The sequence below is a fragment of the Aotus nancymaae genome, unplaced genomic scaffold (genome assembly GCF_030222135.1).
Source record: "Aotus nancymaae isolate 86718 unplaced genomic scaffold, 86718_ANA_hifiasm-v0.15.2.pri h1tg000003l, whole genome shotgun sequence".
Taxonomy (NCBI): Eukaryota; Metazoa; Chordata; class Mammalia; order Primates; family Aotidae; genus Aotus; species Aotus nancymaae.
In genome coordinates this window covers 22765067-22791930 of record NW_026988414.1, presented here as the reverse complement: position 1 = coordinate 22791930, position 26864 = coordinate 22765067, and the positions used below count along the sequence as shown (strand labels likewise).

Below are 26864 nucleotides of genomic sequence, written 5' to 3'. Positions count from 1 at the left end.
CAGAAGCAAAATGACCAGAAAATTACCATTACCAATGGCCTTCCATTACCATTTCTAAAATGCTTCCATAAACTTCACAACAACGTCATGAGAGAAGAAGTGCAGATGATATTATCTCTATTTTGTAGTTACATAAGTTGAAGCTCACAATTTTTTTAAAAAAACTTGACCAAGGGCACAAAGCTAACAAGATGAACTAGTTCTTACAGCTCAGATGTTGTGGGACAGAACTCACAACATCTGATTTTTGTTTTGGTGCCCTTTCCAAAACAGCAGTTCTGGTTTTTGTCATATGTTCAAGTTATTCCATCTGTTCTGCGAAAAGTCCTCTCCATTTCTTTCCTACTTCAGATGTACCATTTATAAAGGCATATTTTGTTGCCCTAACCATTTCCTGCAAACCTCAGCTCAGTTTCATAAGAGAACTCTGGCAGGCTGGTTTCATTTACAAAAACTCCTCACATAAAATCTTGAAAATGTTTCACAATGCCTACAAAAATATGCAAGATTGACTACTTGACCTCGTGGGATAAAGAATGAATGAACAATGCCATCGGTTCCAAGAAACAAGCCAACAATGCCTTTACTGTGATTCTGACAAGCATTCTTTTTGCAGCTTCAGTCATTTTGGAATTTTTATTAAAAAAATTTTTAAATAGTTTCAGGCATGCACTCAGAGAAAATACCTTGTGGTAATTTTTAAGAAATTAACTGAATACATTAATTTTAGACTGGTAGTCTCCAACAACAATCAAGTAACCCTTCTTACTTGAAAGAATCAACTGGAGAAAACAGAGGAAAAAACATTTCCAGAATACTAACTAAATCATTAAAGTAGAATGGTTTTAATTTATATGCCAGGCTTAGAGAGGAGAAAATGGGTAAAGGCAGGCATAATAGCAAGGCGCATGAAACTCTGAAAACAGAACAGATTTATGCAGACAAAATATATCCCAACTCAGGCTGGGCGTGGTGGCTCACACCTGTAATCCCAGCACTTTGGGAGACCATGGCGAGCAAATCACTTGAGGCCAGGAGTTTGAAACCAGCCTAGTCAACATGGTGAAACCCCATCTCTACTAACAATACAAAAAAATTAGCTGAGTGTAGTGGCATACACTTATAATCCTAGCTGCTCAGCAGGCTGAAGCACGAAAACTGCTTGAACCTAGGAGGCGGAGGTTGCAGTGAGCTGAGATCAAGCCACTGCACTCCAGCCTGGGTGACAAAGTGGGACTCTGTCTCAAAAAAAAGGATCCCAATTAAGAAGTAGAAAACATGAGGCAGGTCTGGTATCACTTTAATCAACAATAGCAATGTAAGTACTGGAAGAATGTCAAAAAGAGTTCATTATGAAACATATGAAAAGCCCAAGAGACTTACTGAACCAACTAAGCAATGTGGTCATGAAAGGTGATCTCTACTGTGGATAAGAACTGACCAACAAGGCCTCGCCACCTCCAGTGGCTCTGTAGCCCTTTACTCTGAGTCCACTGATCACCAAACAGTCTTTTGATTATTAATTTGGTTTCCCAGTACTTATTAAGAGCCATCAGCCCACCTTCTATGGAGCCACTGAAGGAGATTCAAAGGTAACAGTTTAGAAAAACAGAGGAACAGGATATTGCTGGGATACAGAGGTCTAAATAAGAGAAAATGCCTTTCCTGGCAGAACTGAGCCACCTCTGGCTGCCGCAAGAGAGGTCGGAGGGAGCCAGGGGTTGATGGTCCACATGAGCTCTGCTATCCTTCTCTAGTTCCAATCTTTATCTATCTAAAAGGAAGGGAGATGAGTCCGGTGACCTCAAAACACCATTTCAACTCAGCCACTATGCTTCTAAATACAAAAATAATTATTGTCTGGGCACTGTGGCTCATGCCTGTAATCCCAGCACTTTTGCAGGGCCAAGGTAAAAGGATAGCTTGAGCTCAAGAGTACAAGACCAGCCTGTACAACATAGCAAGACCCCATCTCTACAAAAAAATGTAAAACTCAGCTAGGTGTGGTTGTGTATGCCTGTAGTTCCAACTATTCAGAAGGAAGAAGCAAAAGGATGAAGCAGGAGGATGGCTTGAGCCCAGGAGGTCCAAGATGCAGTAAGCCACAGTTAAACCACTGCACTTCTGCCTAACGTGCTTCTCTTAATTAGTTTAATTGAGGACCTAACACCATACTAAATTATAAGGTAGTGATAAATGAGATTCCTTCTACCTCCAAAAACTTAAAATCTAGTCTGGAAGATTGGGTATAAACACTAAAGTGTCAAAAATGGAAAAAGAATGTAAAATATGTTCAGGTATCAAAAGAAGGGTGAAAACAATAAATGTAAAAGGAGTTAGAAAGTAGAAAAACCTCAATGTGTTCTGAGATACACTGGGAAGATTTCATGAACGAGACTGAATTTAAGCCACCTATTTACAACAATATCCCCAAAAAATCCTAACAAAACAAAGCAAATAAAAATGTAAAGGTATGAGACTAAGAAATGTTCAGTTCTCTAGAAGATGAAATACAGTTTGAAAGATAACCTAATATTATATTAAAAGTCTGGCCTCTGTACCCAGTGAAAGATGAACTGAACTTGAATATCAACTGTTATTTACCATGCTAACTATTTAACACCTCTGAACCTGTTTTTTGTTATTAAAATGAAGGCAATTATACTAGTTTTGCAGAATCACTGGGAGAACTAAATTAGAAAATATTAAGCACCTAGCACAATATTTGATACAAAAAGTACTAAACAACCATCTGTTTCCTGAACTGTCCATTACTCAATGTATAAATGTGTTTAGGCATACAGAAATTTTACTTGTCTTTTTGGAGGACTACATGGCAAAACTGTTATTTTAGTTTCAAAAACTGCCTATTCTCTTTCCATAGGAATTTATAAAATGTAATCATTTTTCTTTATCATCTGTCTTAACGTCATTCAACTATGTCACTTCATCAATAACAGATGCTTTTAAATTCAACAACTACAGGCACAAAACAAAACAAAAAGGGATTCAATAACTTTTAGTTAACACACCTGAATTTTGGGGGAAAGCAAACGTTCAAAGGTATTGTTAGATGACACACTATTTTGTGTATGCACTGGCATTAAAGAGCCAACTGGAAGGTCCAGGATACTGGGTGGAACCTGCTGACTGACTCATGGGCTTTTCTACAGGCTGAACTGGCAAGGACCTTCCAGCTGTTTTTAGTGTTGCACTCTTAAAAAGGAACACACTGCCAAGGATCACCAGACATGTTGAACAAAAGAGAAAGCAAAACAAACTAAAGAAACGCAGAGCAAACAGAGAGCAGACAACATTTTAAATATTTTATTGGTAATATTCTCAAATAAATAAAAAAGGATGGTTCAGAAGAAAGAGCTGTTTGATACTACAAGTATGATAGAGGAAATAAAAAAATTCAATCACGGTTTCAAAGGCAAGCTGAAGCTATTTCTCAGGGGAAAAAGAAAACAAAGAGAAAACAGAAAAGAAGCTTTCAAAATTAAGGAATCCATGTCAAAGGCCCAACATCTGACTAACAGCACTTCAGAAAGTCAGATGAGTGGTTCTCAAAGTGTGGCCCCTGGACAACTACAGTTGCCACGATCTTTTTCAGGGTCTCTGAGGACAAAACCATTTCCTTACTCAAACATGTACCTTTTCAACATGTTAACATCTGCACTGATGGTGAAAAGTAATCAATCACAAGTGAAACTGCTGGGGCTTGTGCAGGACTCAAGGCATGGCACCTAACTGTTCTAGTTAGTGTTCACTGTATTCTTCCTCACCACAAACTCAGCACCAGTTTCACTTAAGAATGTTCTTTAGGAAGCAGTAAAAGTTATTAATTGTATTAAATACCCACCCTTTAGTGCCTGTCTAATATTCTGTGTGACAAAGCCCTTCTGCTGCTTACCAAAGTAAGATAGTTGCTGGAGGAAAATGCGCTTGTATGATTGAATTGGGAGTTGAACTAGTCAATCTTTTCACTAATCACCATTTCCGCATAAAAGAATGACTGACAGACTTGATATCTGGCAGAAATTTTCTCAAAGAGGAATAAGGTGAGCCTGTCTCTACAAAGAAAACAACTGATAGTATTTAATAAAATGTGAGCTTTTGGCCGGGCACAGTTGCTCACATCTGTAATCCCAGCACTTTGGGAGGTCGAGGCAGGCGGACTACATGAGCTCAGGAGTTCGAGACCAGCCTGCGCAGCATGGCAAAATCCCGTCTCCCCTAAAAATACAAAAAAAATAGAAAGGCGTGGTGGTGCATGCCTGTAATCCCAGCTACTCAGGAGGCTGAGGCATGAGAATTGCTCAAACCCAGGAGGCAGAGGTTTCAGTGAGCCGAGAGTATGCCACTGCACTCCCACCTGGGCGACAGAGCAAGACTCAGTCTCAATTAAAAAAAAAAAAAAAAAACCACTTGTTGAGTTTTGGGTAATATCAAAGAAGAATAACCACAATTATCTGAAAAGGCTACTAAAAGACACCTCTCTTTCCCAGTGACTTATCTTTGTGAGGTTGAATTTTCTTCATAATACTTCAGTCAAAACAAACATATTCCAATAGATTCAATGCAGGAGCATCCATGAGAATCCAGACATGAAACAGATTTGCAAAAATGTAAAAGAAAGCTACCCTTCTCACTAAATCTTTTTGGTTTTAGAAGATAGTATTTTTCCACAAACAAAAAGTATATTATTTATATTCACACATAATGTTATTGTTTACTGAACAACTAACATGCAATCAGACCAAAAAGTTTTGAGAACCACTGCACTAGAAGAAACAGAGGAAAGGAATTATCAAAAACATAAAACAAAAACAGCAAGGTGTGGTGGTTCATGCCTGTATTCCCAGTACTTTGGGAAGCTGAGGCAGGAGGATCACTTGAGGCCAGGAGTTTAAGACCAGCCTGGGCAATATAGCAAGACCCTGTCTCTATTACATAAAAATATAAAATTAAATTAAAATGTTAGGACATGAATTTCTAGATTTAATTCCAAGCTGCTTTAGCTGTATCAGGTGAACAGGAAGAAGGGGAGAACGTGACCGTAGGGACAGGGTTAGGGGCCAAAGGAGTTGTAAGACAACCCCAAGGGAGGTATAAGAAAGCACTGAAGGACTTGGTAAAAGGCCACATCTTTGCCTTCATCTTCCACATGAAGAAGCCAAAAGATAACATCTAAAACTGCAAAGCAAAGAAAGAGTAACATAAACATTATTTTAGAAATTCAGAGGTAAATACCCAGGGAAAGCTAAAAGAACTGACAGTTGTTTCTGAAGAAAAAGATGCGAAATCGGGAGGCATACAGCAGAGCACTGCTGTTTTTTAATTAAAATCTTTCAGTGTTGTTGCCTTTTCAGTTATGGTCATGTATTACTATGATAAAAATTAAATTTAGGCCAGGTGTGGTGGCTCATGCCTATAATTCCAGCACTTTGGGACGCCAAGGCAGGCGGATCACTTGAGGTCAGGAGTTCGAGACTAGTTTTGGCCAACACGGAAAAATCCTGTATCTACTAAAAATACACACACAAAAAAAATTTGCTGGGTGTGGTGGTGCACACCTGTAATCCCAGCTACTCGGAAGGCTGAGGCAGGAGAATCCCTTGAGCCCAGGAGGCGCAGGTTACAGTGAGCTGAGGTCACACTACTGCACTCCAGCCTGGGCAATGGAGCAAGACTCCATCTCAAAAACATTAGTTAATTTAAAAAAATTTAGCACTGCAAACCTCAATTTTTGTTCACTTGATGAAAGAAACAAGTTTATGCACAAGAAAATTGCTCTCTGTGAAATTCAACATGCCAAGGACACCTTACAAAATATGCTACAGAATGAGGAAGAGTAGTTAGCACTTAGGAATGCTGCAAGACTGCAGAGGTGATGGTGCGTAGTGGGAGGTTAGGTGGGATGGTAACAAGCTATGCATTCAACACATTCCATCCCTCCAATGTAACTGGAACCATATTTCCATCTGGTCAAGGATCGTCGCACACCACAAAGGCAGGTCCCTCCCTAGTAGTCCAGCTGGAGACATCCTGGTCATCCTAGCGGGAGGATGGGGATCCCTATCTGAGAATCTGGCAGCCCAAAGCAACACTCACATACCTCAGGACTCAGCATCTCTCAGCTACTTTACAACCACAGGGAAAATACCAGGGGGGTGACACCTGAGGCCTGTAGCTTTTGAACATCACTCTAGTCCATTTAGAGTTCTCAAACCTGTAAATGCCATTACGTTAAAAACAGGATAACTGAGGCCTCAAAGTGTATAAAGAAAACTTGCAATTAGAGTTTGTTTTTATAAATACTATTTCTTACCGAAAGAAATGTCTCAATGTTCTCATGAACAAAGGAAGCAATATCCTGCCAGTCCAGAATGTCTCCCAGCCAGCTATTCTGACGACTGACATGCAACTTGTGTCCTTTGTGCCTTCCAGAGTGTGTTACATTCTATGGAATAAAACAGTGCAAACATGAAATTCCCATCTTAATCTAAAAAACAAAAAGTATCAATGTCCCATTTTGCTTCAGGTCTCCTTAATCACTTCAGTAAGTACTCCAAGGAGAACAACTTTGTAAGAAATCAGCCAAGAACTCCATTTAAAGACCTGAAATATAAAAATCTTTTGTTTATATTCCAGGTACCTTGTCTAAGTCTTGCTCCTCTGCTTCCCTCCTAATACATTTGCAAACATATCTTATTTCTCAGTATCTACAACAACACACTAAACACAGCATTGACTTTCATTTTTCTTTTTTACGTTTTTGGGCCTTCCACCTTTCTCTTGATCTTTGCTTTTGCCTCATCTTTCTTTTTAATTTTCCATACAAGATAAGGAAAATGAGGAGAGAAGAATATAACAAGCAAGAGTAAGGCAGTAAACAGAATTTGTCTATCTGGAGGACGCTGGCAGAGATACAAGAATAACTGAATTTGAAAGAGATAAGGGCCAGGTAGAATGGCTCACACCTATAATCCTAGCACTTTGGGAGGCCAAGGCAAGAAGATCACTTGAGCCTAGGAGTTCAAGACCAACATAGTGAGACCCCATCTTTATAAAAATTTAAAAATTAGTCAGGCATGATGGTAGGAATGTTGTCTTCCTTTTTTTAGAGACAGGGTCTTGCTCTGTCACGAGGCTAGACTAGAGTGCAATGGTGTGGTCATAGCTCACTGCAGCCTCCAACTCCTGAGCTCTAGTGGTCCTCCCGCCTCAGTCTTCCTGAGTAGCTAAGACTACAGGCACACACCACCACACCCAGCTAATTTTTTGTAGAGATGGGTTCTCACTATGTTGCCCAGGATGGTTCTGAAGCTCCCAGCCTCATGTGATCCTCCCACCTCAGTCTCCCAAACAGCCAGATTACAGGCATGAGCCACCATGCCCAGCCAACAAATATGCCATTTTGTACAAGGAACTTAAGCATCCCTGGATTTTGGTACCAGGTGCCAGTAGGGTGTCTTAGAACCAATCACCCATAATACTGGGGGACAATTGTACTTAAGCACTTAACAAACCTATGCTTATAAAACACTTACCTTCCTCTACTATAAAATAAAGCTCATGAGGTATGAGGGGCAGTAAAAGCTATTTGTCTTTAAGTACAAGCCCCAGAGTTAGCAAAAGAAATAGATACACCTTTCTTATTATCTGGTTTTTCAGCAGATGGGATCAAATCTACGATACTCACCTAGATATTCCCTGAATATTTTTTCCCAAGTCTTTGAAATCTACAAAAACTAACACTGTTCCCTCAATTCATCCCAAAGAAAGAGTACATAATCCCAAACAAGTCACTAAGCAACAAATTCAAATTTAAAGTCAGCCCTCCTCCCCCTCCATCCTACATTAAAAGATTTATATATATACTTGCTCTCCTTACATCAACTTTGAGAAAAACCATCACCAACTCTGCCCACTCTACACGCAGCACAGCTCCTGCTAGCCCACAGGCCCTGCCAGATCTAGTGTATAGGATGGCCTGGGTAACATGGCAAAACCCTGTCTCTACAAAAAATACAAAAAGTTAACTGAGCATGGTGGCGTACACCTATAATTCTCGGGAGGCTGAGGCAGGATCACTCAAGCCCAAGAGGCGGAGGTTACAGTAAGCCGAGATCACACCACTGCACTCCAGGCTGGGTGACAGAGCGTGACCCTGTCTCAAAAAAAAAGAATAAAAACTAAAAGAAAGATCTCTAAACTTTTAGATGACAACAGACTAAGGACAGAATCCCAACGCACCAGAGATAGGCAGGTTCTGCCAGGGAGAATACCCATCAACTCACACTGACTTTTAATGACCTGAGGCTTAAGGTTTTGCAGTTTTAAAATTTTCATGAATAAAATACAATCCTATCTAGTTAATGAGTCAGTAAAAGGGCTTTATTAGTTTACAACAGAAAACCTTAGCAAAAATAACTTACCTTTATAAACCAAGAGTGATACAGTCTGTCCCAAAGTTCTAGTACTTGCTTTTCAATTACAGCAGTATTGTTCACCTTATCTCCTAGAATTTTATGGAGCTAGAAAAAAACACAGATACAACATGGTACAGTATTTCAGGCAACAATACAGTAATATTAATATATGGTGGGTATTTACATTTGTTCCAAATCAAACAAAAATGTTCCAGACTATCTCTAGCCATATTATGTTCTTTTCTTAAACTCTAGTCCTGAGTATTCCCAGTAAATTTCCTCTCTCATCTTTTTGCTTCTATTTTCTTTGCTCTATTCTCAGGTCTCTAAGAAAGCTACCTCATGCTATCAGAGAATGGTACAAATGAAGCCATGATTGCTGACTTATCTGATCTTACCTGTCTAGAGAAAAATCTCTCCCCTGTAATCCCATTGCCCATCCATTATACAAATGTTTCATGTTACATTTATCTCTATTATTAAGAATTACCACAGAAGTTTTAAGTAAAATTTTAGGACATTGGCTATAAACATAAATCCTTCCCTCCATTTGCATGCTGAAAGATGTTCGGTCTCATTTATGATTGATCAGACTGGCTTCAGGTTTGTGGAAATCAAGTATACTGAGACAACGTAACTTAGAGGAAGGCTATCATAAGATCTCATCCCACTTAGTTATTATTAAAACCATATGGTAATATAAAAAACAATTTTTACATTTTCAGCGGCTGAGGCGGGCAGATTGCTTGAACCTAGGAGTTTGAGACCAGCCTGAGCAAAACGGTGAAACCCTGTATCCACAAAAAATACAAAAAAGTTACCAGGTGTGGTGGTGCGTGCCTGCAGTTCCCAGCTACTTGGGAGACTGAGATGAGAGAATCACCTGAGCCCAGGAGGTTGAGGTTGCAGTGAGCCATGACCATGCCAACGTGCTCCAGCCTGAGCAACAGAGTAAGACCTGGTCTCAAAAAAAAAAAAAAAAAAAAAAAACAACCAGAGAATTTCTAAAGGACAAACATTGATTTGGAGGCCCACTTCCTTAATACAATTGTTTCAATTTTTCTATTTCCTCTGCAACTTTCTGCCTATTTACATAGAGACAATATAGAATTCTATATTTTCTATTGTATTATAAGCATTTAATCTTTAGCCTTCATCACTAACCTTCATCTTTAATACTTTTGTATTAGTTCATTATGTTCTGGTATTAGCTGATCATTACCTACTCTAAGGATATATAATAAATACTATTATTTTTCTTTTTTACTTTTTTTTGTGTGTGTGAGATGGAGTCTTGCTCTGTCACCCAGGCTGAAGTGAAGTGGCGTAATTTCAGCTCTCATTGCAACTTCTACCTCCTAGGTTCAAGCAATTCTCCTGTCTCAGCCTCCTGAGTAGCTGGAATTATAGGCATGTGCCACCATGCCTAGCTAATTTTTGTATTTTTAGTAGAGACGGTGTTTCACCATGTTGGCTAGGCTGGTCTTAAACTCCTGACCTCAAGTGATCTGCCCACCTTGGTCTCCCAAAGTGCCACTGCGCCTGGCCATGAATCCTAATTTTTAATGTCATGAGTACATTGCAATGAACATCCTTATACACAGTTTTTAAAGATACATATGGATGTTCATTGCAGTGTTACTTCTGACATAAATAAATGTACTGGAAACAAAGAAAATGAGTTTTTGTTTTGTTTTTCAAGACAGGGCCTCACTCTGTCACCCAGGCAGGAGTGCAGTGGCATGATCACAGCTCACTGAAGCCTGGACCTCCCGAGCTCAAGTGATCCTGCCACCTCAGACTCCCGAGTAGCTGGGATCACAGGTGCATGTCACCACACACAGCTAATTTTTTAATTTTTTATAGAGACAAGGTCTTACTATGTTGCCCAAGCTGGTCTCAAACTTCTGGGCTCAAGCGATCCTCCTGCCTCGGCCTCCCAGCTAGAATTAGAGGCATGAACCACCAAACCCAGCCCAAAATGAACATTTTAATGGCTCTTGCTATGCACTGGTAAACTGACTTCTATAATAAGAATTATACCAATTAATACTTTACAAAATTACATAAATGACCCAATTTTCTCAAAGTCTTATGAACTAACTGGCTAATTTTTAGGGAATTTAATAGGTGTGAAATGTAGCCATTATTTATTATTTTCTTCTTTAGTAATGAAGAGTGACCATTTTCCCATGTTAGTTTACAACATCTATTTCCTTACCTTTTGTCCATTTGATGCTGGCCTTACAGCCATGTGAACCAGTTACTAGACATATTCAATGCAAATATATCTGTTCAATTTGTTCCTTTATATTTAATTGATTTATTCATAAACTGAAAACAAAATATTCAATATAATAAAGCTATTTGGCCAGGCATTATGGCTCATGTCTTGTAATCAAAGCATTTTGGGAGGCCATGGTGGGTGGACTGTATAAGCATAGAAGTTTGAGACCAGCCTGGGCAATATGGTGAAACCTCATCTCTATAAAAAAATTTAAAAAATTAGCCAGGCATGGTGGTGCATGCCTGTAGTTCCAGCTACTTTGGAGCCTGAAGTGGTAGATCACTTGAGCCCCGGAGGTGGAGGATGCAGTGAGCTGAGATCATACCACTGTACTCCAGCCTGAGCAGCAGAGCAAGACTCCCTCTACACACAAACACACACCCCAGCAGAGCAAGTCTCCCTCTACACACACACACGCACACCACTGAAACACAAGTGCTGTTGGTGGTCCCTGATACGCCCCTCCATATGAGAGGCAACCAAGCATGAAGCATAGTCTTAACATTGTTTGAGAGCCATCTAACTTGAGGTATATATGCTCATCTATTTTTCGGGGAAAACAAAAGTCAGGGATAATTCTCTGGGCTTAGCTAGCATGAAATCCCAGGATCCTGTGCCACAGCTGATCAAGTCTTTCTTGAAACATTTTCTTCTCTAAGCTCCTATGACAGGTTGGTTCTCCTACCGCACGGGTCAGCTGGCTTACTTCTCGTACCACCAAAAGCTCAGTGCTCTAGGGGTCTATTATGTATACTCTCCCTTTAGGCCACGTTATGGGCTGAACTGTGTCCCCACAAAATTCATATGCTGAAGTCCCAACCTCCAATACTTCAGAACGTGAGTGTATTTAAAAACAGGTAATTAAGTTAGAATGAGGTCATAAGGGTAGGCCCTAATGCAATATGATTGGTGTTCTTTTAAGAAGAGGAGATTAGGATATAAACAGACACAGGAAGCCATATGAACCCAAAGGGAGAAGGTGGTGACCTGCAAGGCAAGGAGAGAGGCCTCAGAAAATCAACCCTGCCAAGACCTTGATCTTAGACTCCCAGCTTCCAGGATGTGAGTAAATAAATTTCTGCGGTTTAAGCCACCCAGACTATGGTGCTTTGCTATGGCAATGCTAGCAAACTAAGAGACCATCTCATCTAATCCTATGGGTAGCATACGATTCTCACCTCAGCATCTACAGCCCATCCAGATCTCTCCCCTAAGCTCCATCTTTATATGTCCAATTGCCTTCATGGCATCTCTGTTTAAATACCTAACAGGTATCTCAAATTTAACATGCCACAAACCCAATTAATTATTTACCCATGATACCTAAACCCCATGATCATCTCCAAGTATTTTCTACCTCAGTAAGTGGCACATCTATTCTTCTAGCTGGGCAAACCAAAATTTTGTTTCCTTAAACTCTATGTCCAATTGATGAGTAGCTCCTATTAGCATAATCCCAAAACTGTACCTCAAATCTGACCACAGTTCTCAATTTCCATTGCTACAAACCTAGTACAAGTAACTAACATGTTTCTCCTGGACTACAATAACCTTTTACCTGGCCTTTCTGCCTTCTCCTTTCCTGTCCACTTCTCCATAAAGCAGCCAAAATGAGCTTTCAACATTCTAAAAACAGGTCTTTTTACATTCCTATAATGTTTACCTTTACAACTTAAATAAAATTCCACCTTCTTGTGATGACTTCTGGCTTGTCTCATTGCATCATTCCCTATTCCAGCCACCGGCCTTCTTTCTGACCTTCCACCAAGCTTGGTATCATCTCAGAGACTTTGAATTTGTTATGCCCTCAGCTTGAAACATTCTTTCACAGGCCTTCACAGATTGCTGCCTTCTCAACATTCTTATCTTCTCATGTTGGCTTCTCAGAGACCCTCTCTGGCCATTCTGTCTTACGCATCAACCAAGTCAGTCACTCTCTATTATATTACTCTGATTATCCTCATCACAGCACTTACTAGCACTTGAAATTTGTATTGTTAACATCTCTAATGACTGTTTCCTCTCATGAGAGTCAGAGGGAGGGTGATAACTTCCCCTCCAGCACTTAGAACAATTCTGGGCATGTTTATGGACTGGCTGCCATTTTCTTCATTCTGGTCATGGGAAAAAGAGACAGAGGAAACACATTACTTTCTTTCTTGCTTTCCCTTTCTTTTTTTTTTTTTGAGATGGAGTCCACTCTGTCACCAGGCTGGGGTGCAGTGGTGCGATCTTAGCTCACTGCAACCTCCACCTCCCGGGTTCAAGTGATTCTCCTGCCTCAGCCTCCCAAGTAGCTGGGACTACAGGCATGCGCCACCACATCCAGCTAAGTTTTGTATTTTTAGTGGAGATGGAGTTTCACGATGTTGGTCAGGATGGTCTCAATCTTTTGACCTTGTGATCTGCCCACCTCAGCCTCCTAATCTGCTGGGATTACAGGCGTGAGCCACCACGCCCAGCCCTTGCTGTCCCTTTCTTAGCATCTCAGAAGGAGCATGCTAAGCAGAAGGGATAGCTCAAACAAGGACATTCAGCAAGGAAAGCAAACTGGGAAGTCTGGGTAGAACCACAAACAATATGTAAGACACGTAGGCAATTAGGCTGACAAAGTAGGCTGGGAGCAGACAGACAGAAACCTTCTTTGTTCTTAACTAAACACATCCCAAAAAACTCTTTGTGGGCATGGCATTTTTTCCTAGCTTTAGCTCTCTCTAGACTTAGGCTCTTATGACCCAATTCTTACATGATTGTTAGCTGGATAAGATCTGATGCTCTACTGAGCTATCCCTGCAGTTTCAATGTTTTTCTTAACAACTTTATTGAGATATAACACAATTCAATGGTTTTTCAATATATTCACAGTTATGTAACCATTAAAAAATCCTTCAATTCTTTTGTTTTAAAATTAACCACAATTTTAAACCATTTTCATCACCCCAAAAGTAAACCCCATGCCCATTAGCACTCACTCTCCCATTTGTCCCCAAACCTCTCTACTCCTGGAAACCACTACTTTACTTTCTATCTCTATACATTTGCCTCTTCAGACATTTCATATAAACGAAATCATATAACTATATATAATATATATGTATGGTCTTTTAAAATAGCCTCTTTTACTCAGCATAATGCTTTCAAAGTTAATTCATGCTGTGGCATTTATCAGTACTTTATTCCTTTTTGTAGCTGAATAATATTCCATTATATAAACATACCATTGGTTTATCCATTCATCAGCTGAGGAACGACTGTTTTTTAGATCTTATCTTTGTCTTCTAATCAGAATAGCAAATATTTAAAATTTTTGCTATCAATGCCCATGACTGCTCAGCTGCCCTCCCTTTTATAATTGTGAGCAAAGGGTTTCAAACTTATCTTTTCTCTAAGTAATTTAAAATTTACATCTTTAAAATCTAAGGCACATTTCTCCAACTACCGAAAGTTTCCTCTTATTATCCTCTTTCCAAAAAGGTAGGAATTCCAGAATAAAAACTCCTCCCAAATAGATAAATCAAGAATTAAATGCTATGCTTTCAGCAAAATAAAATATTTCTAGAAGGCTAAAAGACTTCTGCAATGGCTGGATCTTCCTTCTATGATAGTTCTGGGATCTGCATCCACATACTTACATTGCACTTATTTTAAAACACTTGTCATGTAACCATTAAGTTACTGGGGATAGACCCAAGAAAATCAATAATTAAGTTTTCTCTCAACTTTTCACTATGATTCCATCTTTACGTTAAATTACCATATATGTGTATACAGCGTATCTTCCATAATATTTTTTTAAGATTTTGTTTTTGAATTTTGAATATGGAATCACATACTAATACTTTTTTTATAGGCACAAGTCTCACTGCAACAAATCTTGTCTATCCTTACATAATTCTAATTACTTCAGTATATTAAAATATAAATTACCTTTATTCCTATACGCAATACTAGGGAGGGAAAGAATATCCCAAATCTATATTGTGAAATCTAATCCTTAACTGTGCTATCTTTTCCTCTATCATTCATTTCCCCTTCACAAAGCTCTCTCCACTTCAGTCAAGATCTCAATGGTCTCATTGAGTCAAGCACACTCCTGTTTCAGCATCTTGATCATCTCTTCAAGCACATTCCTGTCTCTGCACCTTGGCTCACACAGATACTCTTCTTAAAATCCACTCTTCCTTGATCTGTTATTCCTTCAAGGTCTATCTCAATTGCCACATCAAAGCACTTAATCCAGTTCTGGGCACACACTGCAAGCATGCTACAGTAGAAATAAAGTATTTGGAGCTAAGCTTCAGTTTCAAACCAAGCTCTGCAATTTACTACATGACCAATGGGAATTGTCTCAGCCTTGCTGAGTCTTGTTTCCTTATCTGCAAAGCAGGCAAAATAATTCATACTGCAGGCTTCTTGGAAACAGTAAATGAAAAAAAAAAAAAAAGACTAAATGAAACTAACTGGAAACTGCCAAAGATAGTTATCATCAGACAAGATCTAGCATGTGTTAATACCTTTTTCTCCACAAAGTCTTATTTGACAACCCAAACCAAGTGATCATTCTGTCCTAACTCACAAGTAGTTAATCAGATCTATCTTGAAAAACTAGATGACCAACTTCTCAGATTGTTCAGGCTACTTACTACCCCTATTCAATGTGATCTTTCAAAAGATTTAACTCTATGTTGCTTACCTGTTTAAGCCTATTTAATGTTGTGAATAGCATTTCTACTTATGTTTTAGCAAAGCAAGAAGCAATCACCAGTAAAGACCGTGAAAAGAGAAAGAGACAAAGAAAGGTTGTTCCCTTACCTTGTGAGTTATCCATTCTCGTCCATATTGATATACATTGTTAGCTGCAGAATTCAGGGCTCTTTGGACTACCTGAGCTTCAGGAAGCCAACTAATGTAAAACAAAGAAAGAAAAAAAATGAAAAAAGTACACTTTCTGTGTAGTGTACCAATGCTTTGAACTTGATATACTTAATCCATAACAAATTAAGTATATCAATACACAAGATACCAAAGTATCATGAGCAGGACTTCCAGGTTTAACTAGCCTAACTCTCTAATATTCAGGATATCATTTCAGTCTTTCCTTAGCTTTTATTTTATTTATTTTATTTTTTGAGATGGAGTTTTGCTCTCGTTGCCCAGGCTAGAGTGCAATGGCGTGATCTCAGCTCACTGCAACCTCCACCTCCCGGGTTCAAGTGATTCTCCTGCCTCAGCCTCCCAAGTAGCTGGGATTATAGGCGTGCACCACCACACCTGGCTAATTTTGTATTTTTAGTAGAGACGGGTTTTCACCATGTTCGTCAGGTTGGTCTCAAACTCCTGACCTCAAGTGATCCACCTGCCTCGGCCTCGCAAAATGCTGGGATTACAGGTGTGAGCCACCACACCCGGCCTCAGTCTCTCCTTAGCTTTTAGACCCACTTTCCCCACAAACTCCCTTTCATTCTACTCTGCATGATTTCTCTACTCCCATGTCCTAAGTCATCTGCCTTATTCGGCATCAAAGAAAGTGGTTCTGGGGGACTGGGATATTCAGCATCTGGGACAGGGTTCTCAAAGTGTGGTCCACAGACCAGCAGCATCAGAACTTTTTGGAAACCTGTTAGAAATGAAAAACCTGGGGCCCAAACCCAGATATACTGAAAAAGGAACACTGGACTGGGACCCAGTGATCTGTACCTTAAAAAGCCCTGCAGGTGATTCTGATGCATGCTACAGTTTGAGAATCACTGAGCTAAGGAAGTGAAGAAATCAGAAGGAATGCAGGAAATGAAGAAGGTGAATCATTATCCTCGACTTGGTTATCCGCTAAAGATCTTTTAAAAGACAGAATTCCTGAACAGAGTTCCAACTATGCAAGGAACTACAGTCCACAAGCTTTACTTGTGCAGTGAGAGGTGATCTCCTCATTCTCCTGTTGACTAAGCAGTCTGCACCATATACCTTAATCAAGAACCCTTTACACAACCCTAATGTTTTCCACAAGAGAAAATATGTTCATGTATTCTCTAAACTGTTCCTTATAATATTATACACTAGCGATGTTGACATTCACAAATGTAACAGTCCTCATTTCAACTATTCCGGAGTGAAGCCAAAAGGTGAAGGCAAGCAGAAGCTAGTCATTTACTTTCCTGAGGCCCAAAAATGACACATCCTACAAATTTAACATAAAAGAGTCAATTAGGTAAAGTCAAATGTGCAACATCCTTAACTCACAGCAGCTTTAAGTAAGTGCTGTGTATGAGAAAGATGGTCATAAAAGTTAGTTGCCACTGACAGCCGCAAAGTCATGGTGCCTAGGAAAGTGGTCTTTAACCAGAAAAAAATAAAAGCTCTTTTGAATAAATTAAAAAGTAGACCATCAAATCAGTAGTGGTTTGAATCTTAAGTATTAGCCAGTTTGTCCCACACTCCAAATAAAGTATCTGTGAAACTTTTTGGCAAATTCCTCAGTCCATTCAAATATTTCTCAACAAGGCCAGCATGCTGGCTCATGCCTATAATCCCAGCACTTTGGGAGGCCAAGGCAGGCAGATCACTTGAGGCCAGTAGTTCAAGACCAGCCTGGCTAACATGGCAAAACCCAGTCTCTACTAAAAAATACAAAAATTAGCCAGGCATGGTTGCACACAACTGTAGTCTACTCAGGAGGCTGAGGCACAAGAATCACTTGAGCCCAGGAGGCAGAGGTTGCAATGAGCCAAGATCATGCCACTGCCCTCCAGCCTGGGCAAAAAAGCAAGATTCTATTTAAAAAAAAAAAAAAAATTTCTCAGCAAATAAGACAAAATTTCAAACTTTTAGAGACACAAACATATTAATTTACAGCATAAGGATATAAACAGAAAATCTGAATCACTAAACAGAAATGTGATATGGGAGAAATTAATTTAAGTATCTTTTAAATTACTCTAATATTTATAAATTCATCAATAATTTGAAAGGATTCCTAAATTTTTTTTTTTGAGACAGAGTCTCGCTCTGTCACCAGGCGCCATACATAGTGGCCAGTAAGACATTTTTCCAGGCCAAAGAGATATTTGTGAATCATTAAGGATCTATCCAGATACCTCTATGAATCTTAACACTTTTTTTGAGACAGAGCCTCACTCTACCACCCAGGCTGGAATGCAGTTGGTGGGATCTCGGCTCACTGCAACCTCTGCCTCCCGGGTTCAATCGATTCTCCTGCCTCAGCCTCCTGAGTAGCTGGAACTACAAGTGCACACCACCACACCCAGCTAATTTTTGTATTTTTAGTAGAGACGGGGTTTCACAATGTTGGCCAGGATGGTCTTGATCTCTTGACCTCATGATCCGCCCACCTTGGCCTCCCAAAATATTTTTAATTATGGTAATTGAAAATACCTTATATGGTACCTACCTTATAATGGATATTATATTGATATATTGGTATTATATTGATATATTATATTGATAACACTATCCTATAGTGTTATTCAAAAGTGTGGAGATGGGCTGGGTTTGGTGGCTCATGCCTATAATCAGACCACTTTGGGAGGCTGAAGGGGGTGGATCATCCGAGGTCAGGAGTTTGAGACCAGCCTGGCCAACATGGTGAAACCCCATTTCTACTAAAAATTTAAAAAATTAGCTGGGTATAGTAGCGCGCACCTGTAGTCCCAGCTACTCAGGAGGCTGAGGCAGGACAATCGCTTGAACCTGGGAGGCCGAGGTTGCAATGAGCAGAGATCATGCCACTGCATTCCAGCCTGGGTGGCAGAGTGAAGCTCCGTCTCAAAAAAAGTGTTAAGATTCATAGAGGTATCTGGGTAGATCCTTAATGATTCACAAATGTCTATTGGGCCTGGGAAAATGTCTTACTGGCCACTGTGAAAACACTTTCTCAATGTACTCAGGCAGGTTTTCTAAGAGCAACAAATGAGAGGAGCTGTTATGGGGACAAGATAGAAGCAGTGGCTCAGTCCGAGCCTCCCTCAGGAGACATGGGGCTAGAAATACGACAGCCACCTTAGCTGGGCTATACTCTCGCCTTACACCCCTACAGCCCCTGAACTGAGTTCTGCCCTTGGAGATTCACTGCCTTAGCCTATCACTAACCCCTACTTACCCAAGAAGGATCCAACAGCAGAAACCAATGCCCTACAGGTTAGACTGCTCTGCCCTCACCTTCCTGGGTAAAGGTTAATCTCTATCACCTATGGCCTACCAGGAGAACAACCCTGATTAAAAACAATTTAGTTTAGCCTACTGCGTTTCTCCCAAGCAAAGGGCTAAGTACAACTGAGAACCATTTCAGTGCCATCTCCTAATGAGGGTCCTGAGATGCATGAATCAACAGGCTTGAGACAAGTCAGGGAAAAGCAGAAAATGAGCTCCAGGGCCGGGCGTGGTGGCTCACGCCTGTAATCCCAGCACTTTGGGAGGCCGAGGCGGGTGGATCACGAGGTCAAGAGATCGAGACCATCCTGGTCAACATGGTGAAACCCCGTCTCTACTAAAAATACAAAAAATTAGCTGGGCATGGTGGCGTGTGCCTGTAATCCCAGCTACTCAGGAGGCTGAGGAAGGAGAATTGCCTGAACCCAGGAGGCGGAGGTTGCGGTGAGCCGAGATCGCGCCATTGCACTCCAGCCTGGGTAACAAGAGCGAAACTCTGTCTCAAAAAAAAAAAAAAAAAAAAAAAAAAAAAAAAAAAAAAAAAGAAAATGAGCTCCAGACTAACAGAAATGCTGAAGACAAGAATCAGGATGTGCTTCAACCTCATTTTCTTTAGAGCTCCACTAAGATGAGCCTAATCCATCTAATTTACCCACCAGCTCACAGAGCACACCCAGCAGAAGTCAAGGGACTACACAGGCGATATAAAACATATGCCAAGTTGGAAGAAAATACATCTGGACTTATTCTTAACTATATCTTCTCCACTAGAGGTATCTACATGAATCCCCCACAAGGTCAACTGCCCTCCTCCTGACAGAATCTACTGAGAACTAAGAGTTGCAGGAAACCACTCATGCCCACCCCTACTATTTCTAACTCCATCCCCACCTATCTGCTGCAAAATAATCAGACCTTCCATGAATCACCAACTCTAAGCAGCTTTAAAAAACCTTCCTATAGGGGACCGAGGCAAGTGGATCACTTGAGGTTAGGAGTTCAAGACCAGCCTGGCCAACATGGTAAAACCCTGTCTCTTACTAAAAACACAAAAATTAGCTGGGTGTGGTGGTGCGTGTGTGCCTGTAATTCCAGCTACTTGGGAGGCACAAGAATCGCTTGAACCTAGAAGGTGAAGGTTACAGTGAGCCAAGATCACACCACTGCACTCCAGCCTGGACTTTGTCTCAAAAAAAAAAAAACAAAAACAAAAAATCTTCCTAAATGTAGCATTACTCAGCAATAAAAAGGAATAAACTTGATACATAAAACATCTTGGATGAGCTTCAAGAGAATTATGCTAAGCAATAAAAAGCTAATCTCAAAAGGCTGCATACTCCATGACTGGATTTACCTATCATTCTCAAAATGATTTTATAGATATAGAGAACTGATTAGTTTTTTGGGTTTTTTTTTTGAGATAGGAGTCTCACTCTGTCGCCCAGGCTAGAGCGCATGGCAGGATCTCGGCTCACTGCAACCTCCGTCTCCCCAGTTCAAGCGATTCTCCTGCCTCAGCCTCCCAAGTAGCTGGGACTACAGGCACCCATCACTATGCCCAGCTAATTTTTGTATTTTTAGTAGAGATGTGGTTTCACCATGTTGGCCAGGCTGGTCTTGAACTCCTGACCTCGTGATCCACCTGCTTCGGCCTCCCAAAGTGCTGGGATTACAGGCATGAGCCACTACACCCGGCTACTTCAAAATTTCAAACAAAAGACAAAAAATCCTTTCTTCTACTACCTGATCTGGGGCTGCTCAGATTGTGTGTCCCTTGGATACAGTTGTAGAGAGAATGTACTACTATTCAAAAGAACCACAGAAGGGCTCACATTTACTTCCAGTACAGAAGAATGACCCAAAGAAAGGGAGCCCTCTGGATGTGAGCCCTCCAGGCTGAGCCCCGGAGGACAACACTTGGAAGGTCTATCATCCCATGAAAGGCTCTATCCACTTGCCTGGATCCCAGATGGCTCCTTCCTAAAATCCCCTACCTGATACATGTTGGTTCCTTTTTCCAATTCTCCTTTCAAAATGTATTATATCCAAAGAGCCAGAGAACAGAAGACCTCACATCTTAATTCAAAGATATATGGCCCCTAATTTCCTGCCTTCCCCACTCCACTGAACTCACAGTATTTACATCCATACCCATTCTGGCCTGCTTTCTCTAGTTGTTCCATTTGTGCCATGGGTTCATCTCATGCTTCATCCTCAGAGAAATGCACTAAGAATTACTCTCTCCTAATATTTACCACCCCTTCCACTCTACCAGTTCTTTCCCTAGAGCATATAAACAAGGCTTCCCCATCTTAAAAAATTAAACATAATGTTTTATATGTTCTTCCCAGCTATATTTCATAGGCAAACTTGGGAAAGAGCAGTCTATACCTGCTTTCTCTACTTCCTCATTCCCAGTCATTTCTCAACACACTGCAATCTAATGGGCTTCCGCTACACCAATTAATTGAACTGCTCTTGCAGATGCTAAATCCAATTTCACTCTTATAAATTTCTGCAGCAATCTGACATTGCTGACCACTACTACTTTCTCAAAATGTTCTCTTCCCTTGGTTTTCCTCTTACCTCTCTCATAGCCCATTCTCATTTTCCTTTGTCAACCTATTGTTTTTTGCTCACCCTTAAAGGCTCAAGATATCCACAGGGCATACCTTCAGGCATCTTCTCCATACTTTATATACATTCTTTCTTTATGCTGATGCTTACCAGAACTCCAGATCCAACTGAGACTTCTCATCTGATTCCTGGACTTACACAGCAACTGCTGTGTAAGTAGTTTTTAACTTCATAGTTAAAAAATACCCATACCTACACAGCCAACAGCCTACTGGATGCTCCACTTCCCACACGTACCTCAAACTCAACAGGTAAACAGGTCAATTAATTTCCCTACCAAATCTGCTCTTCCATTTCCTGTCACAGTGAATCCACCATCACCCACTAATTTCCAAACCTAGAAACATGAGTTATGCTAGATTTCTTCCTCCTATATCCAGTTAATCACCAACTAACCCCTTAAGACCTTATAAATGTCCCTCCAGTTCACCTCCACTGAAACTGTCTACAGTTCAGGGCTTTGTCACTTCTCATCCAGTTTACTCTAGAAGCTTTTAATTTGTCTCAAAGGCTCATCTTGTATACCTTCAATCTTTCTCCACAAAGCAGATGAAAAGCCTGTTCTAGAATGAAATCTGATGACTCTACTTCTCTTCTTATATCCTTAATCAAGATAATAAACACATCTGTTACTCCCCAAAATTTCCCTGCACCTCTATGTATGTCCTCCCTAGAGCTCCAGCCCAATCCACAGGCAACTATTAATCTTACTGTCACTACAGATTAGTTTGTATTTCCTAGAACTTTAAATAAATGAAATTGTACCATTTGGGCTATTTTTTGCCTGAAATTTTTTCACTTAGCATACTTTTTTTTTTCATTTTTTGAGACAGTCTTATTCCATCTCCCAGGCTGGAGTGAAGTGGCATAATCGTGGCTCACTGCAACCTCCGTCTTATGGGTTCAAGCAATTCTAGGGCCTCAGCCTCCCAAGTAGCTGGGATTACAGATGTGTGCCACCTCACCTGGTTCATTTTTGTATTTTTAATAGGGATGGGGTTTCACCACGTTGGCCAAGCTGGTCTCAAACTCCTGACTTCAGGTAATACGCCCACCTTGGCCTCCCGAAGTTCTGGGATTATGGGCGTAAGCCACCATGCCTGGCCAGCATACTCATTTTGAGAGTCATCCAAGTTGGTACATGTATCATTAGTCCATTTTTTAAAATCCTATGTAATACTCCACTGCATAAATATATCACAATTTATATTTCAAAAGAAATATGCTTCTTCTAAGAAGATTCAAATAGGCCAGGCACAGTGGCTCACACCCGTAATCCCAGCACTTTGGGAGGCTGAGGAGGGAAGATCACTTGAGCCCAGGAGTTCAAGACTAGCCTAGGCAACATGGTGAAACATCTACAAAAAATATAAAAATTAGCCAAGTATAGTGGCTCATGCCTATAGTCCCAGTTACTCAAGAGACTGAGGTGGAAGGATTCACTGAGCTCAGGAGATCAAGCTTGCAGTGAGACATGATTGTGCCACTGTACTCCCATGTGACAGAGCAAGATCCTGTCTCAAGAAAACAAAAAATTCAAATATTATTCTAAATCAAGTTCAAGTAATATCCTAGGCAGGTAATATATAAAAGAATAAAGTAGAGACAAAGGAAAAAATCAAGCTAAATCTCAACTTATAAGCCTAAAACTGGCAGAGTATTTCCTGACTTACAACTGATTTGAGGTTAATAAAAAGCAGGTCATACAATGTGTCACTGAGTTCAGTTAGATGGATAGCACAGCTCTGCTGAATATTACCCACAAAAACTTAAAATTCTTCCAAAAGTCAAATTAAACACATACACAGATATCCTCTAAAACAGAAGTTAGCAAACTTTTTCTATAAAGAACCAGAGAGTAAATATTTTTGGCTCTGCAGAACATATAACCTCTGCCACAGCTACTCAATTCTGTTTTTCCTTGAAACCTCAAAACCGCCAGAGAAAATATGTAAATAAGTAGACATAGGTATGTTCCAATAAAACTTTTATACAAAAGGATATGGCTGAATTTGGCCCTGGGCCATAGTTCATCTATCTTTCCTCAAATATAATACAATATGGGAATATGTCAAGAATTACAAAGCTGGGCGTGGTGGTGCACACCTGTAGTCCCAGCTAATTGGTAAGCTGAAGCCGGAGAACTGCTTGAGCTCAGGAGTTCAAGATCAGCCTGGACAACATGGTGAGACCTCATTTCTTAAAGATAAATAAATAAATAACATAAATTTTAAAATTATATAGAAAGTTGAGGAGTTACAGTTTCCACATTATAGTGGAAACTTTCCTTCAGTTGATCAGAGGCAGTGGTTATGACTCTGCCACTGGGGGATTATTATCTCAAGTTCCTTAACCTTTGATCTTCTTTCCTCAAGTGTAAAATAGGGATAATCTCTTCAATCTATCTCACACAGTCACTGTGAGGAACAAATGATATAACACAGGCAAACATGCTTTGTAAATTATAAACATGCTGTAAACCTCAATTATAAAACATAAGGTTTCATTTACCATAAATTGTAACTAAAATCCTGAGCATTTTCCTCCCACCCTATGTATTACATGACATTCTTCTGCAAAAATGACAATATTTATCAAAGCTCTGGCAAACCCCATCTTTTATCTTCCAATGCAGCTGGATCAAGGAAGGTCATTTCATGCAAACAGATGCTGAAACTAGGTCATCCATCTCTCCTCTTTTTCAAAACAACATTCTTACTTTGCCCACTCAGGGTGATTTGCTAGAGTTTCATTAATCAAATTACTTGTGACTTCAATCATGTGTACACTCTCTTGATGTACCTGTATTATGGATAAAGAGAGAAAAGAATCTCAGTAAAAAATAAACCCAATTTAACATTTATTTTTCTACTGTATTATTGGAACAATGCTTTAAGAGTCAAATAAATACACATCTTTGATTTAATTAATTTAGAAGCATGCACTGCAAAGTTACTATACATTTTATCTAATGTTGTGCACTATGGGAAATACAAAGTACACGCTAGCTCCCTGTTCAACAAATTAAGAAAAAAACACATAAATATGTTCAAATACTTAACACATACATCTATATACATTTCATTTGCATGAATCTATTGTGTACATGTGTTTGTGTATCTATGTAAATAATACCAGCACTTTATGAGCTAACAGGATCATCGATCAGTGTGAGACAAACAGGCAAATAAGCAACTAAGGTTTCTTGTTTTTTCTAGACCGAGTCTCGCTCTGTCATCCAGGCTGGCTGGAGCGCAGTGGCACGATCTCAGTTCCCTGCAACCTCCACCTCCCAGGTTCAAGCAATTCTCATGCCTCAGCTTCCTGAGTAGCTGGGATTACAGGCGCACACCACCACACCTGTCTAATTTTGTATTTTTAGTAGAAACAGGGTTTCACCAGGTTGGCCTTGAACTCCTGACCTCAAGATATGTGCCCACCTCAGCCTCCTAAAGTGCTGGGATTACATGTGTGAGCCACCACACCTGGCCGCAACTAAGTAAGGTTTCTGAGTAAAAAAAGCCAACAGAAGCTGCACCTCTGAATTTACCTTGCCCAATAACCAACAAAATGAGGGGGATAAAATCGTAATAAACCAGCTGAAAAAATTTTTTTTCACCCAGGACATTCAAACAAGGAAAGAAACATAACATGATACAATTTGGAACACAGCCATTAGGTAAAGAAACAAAACATTCTGGAGCACAACAGAGAGGCCTAACAGCTCACTCCTAAACTGACCCCATCACCCAGGGGCCACACAGGTGAGCTGACAAATAGATTACAGTAACAGGGAGAAAAGAAACCACAGCCTTATCCTTTTCTGATAGCTGAGGAAAAGAAAGTGTAATGGGGGAGAAAAGATAAATCAGAGGAAAGAGATCAAAGTCCCCCACTCATGTGCACCTACCATCTCTGTCCCTTTTGCAGTGAAAGTTCCACAGTAGACAAGAATTGAGTGAGGCAGTATAAAGACTGAAGCTATTTTTCCATGGGTATGGGTATGGGTATGGATATGAGATTAACCAGGAAGCAAAATCACTAGGGTAAGTCACATACAAATCCAGAACAGAACAGAGTCTAGATATCCCAACAAAGATACAAAGCCACCTAAGCCATCAAGTGATACCACTTCCAATTCTGTCAGGCCCCAGAAGAGTAGGGAGAACACAAAATACAAACTGCAGCAAGAGAAAACAAACTGATTTCAGACACAATGGGGAGATAATCAACTCAGATGCAATGCCTAAAAAAAAAAGTCAGACTGAATAAGGCCTGACACTTTCTTTTGAGGACTTAGGCTTGTATTCTGAAGGATACAGAAAACGAGAGAGCTGTAAGCTAAGGGACATAATCGTACTTAGATGTTTAAAGTAGGTTTGGATGCTGTGTTGAAATAAGGCTAAGGAACAATTCAAGAGAGAACAGGGATAGCTTTGAGCAGGGCAGTGGCAGAAGTGAAAAAGAAGTGACTGGATTCGAGACCTATCTTACATTAATTGACCGTTGGAGGCTAAACCGATTTTACATTCCCGAAATAAATCTCACATATTTTCCTTTTTACATACTGCAAGATTTAATCTATTAATGTTTTGTTAAGAATTTTTGTGTTTCTTTATAAGGAATATTGGTCTGCAGTTTCCCTTCTGTGAATGCCTTTGACTTTGGTATCTGGGCAATACTAGCCTCATAAAGTGAGTTGGCAAGTGTTACTTCTTCCTGTGCTAACTGAACAACATTGTATAGAACTGGTAGTATTTCTTACTATACGTTTGATAAAATTCATCAGTAAAACCGTCTGGGCCTGAATGCTTCTTGGTAGGAAGATTTTCAAAAGCTAATTCAATTTCTTGTCCTAATAATGGGCTAAAATTTTTCTATTTCTTCTTGAGTCTGTTCCATTTCTTCTCTACAAGGAATTTCTCTATTTAATGTTGTTATCAAACTTGTTGGCATAAAGTTGTTCACAATATTCCCCTGTTATCAAGATCCGTGAGATATGTAGAGATGTCTCTTTTTTACTTGATATTGGTAATTTGCATTTTCTTTCCTTTATTCTTGATCAGTCTGGCTAAAAATTTGTCAATTTTATCAATGTTTTTCAAAGAACCAGCATTTGAATTATTATTTTTACTATTGTTTCTCCATTTCAAATTTCATTGATTTGCACTTGATCTTTATTATTTCTAAGTATTTGGACATTTCCTAGATTTCTGTTACTTCTGTGTGTCAGGAAATGCTCCTTTTTTGTTGTTTTGTTTTGGATCAGCGATCTCGCTCTGTCACCCAGCCTGGAGTGCAGTGGCATAATGACAGCTCAACGAAACCTCCACCTCCCA

The 26864-nt window shown here is 39.9% G+C and overlaps 1 protein-coding gene across 1 annotated transcript in view; it reads right to left on the bottom strand.

The window, feature by feature from the left end:
- The window catches only part of TMEM245 (transmembrane protein 245), a 104578-nt gene that overhangs the window by 35920 nt on the left and 41794 nt on the right, over nucleotides 1-26864 (bottom strand). The window contains exons 9-12 of the mRNA XM_012439043.2: nucleotides 24245-24327; nucleotides 15538-15628; nucleotides 8445-8543; nucleotides 6335-6466 (exon numbers count right to left, since the gene is read on the bottom strand). Coding sequence (XP_012294466.1) covers nucleotides 6335-6466; nucleotides 8445-8543; nucleotides 15538-15628; nucleotides 24245-24327 — 405 coding nt within the window. The remainder of the gene's footprint in view (nucleotides 1-6334; nucleotides 6467-8444; nucleotides 8544-15537; nucleotides 15629-24244; nucleotides 24328-26864) is intronic.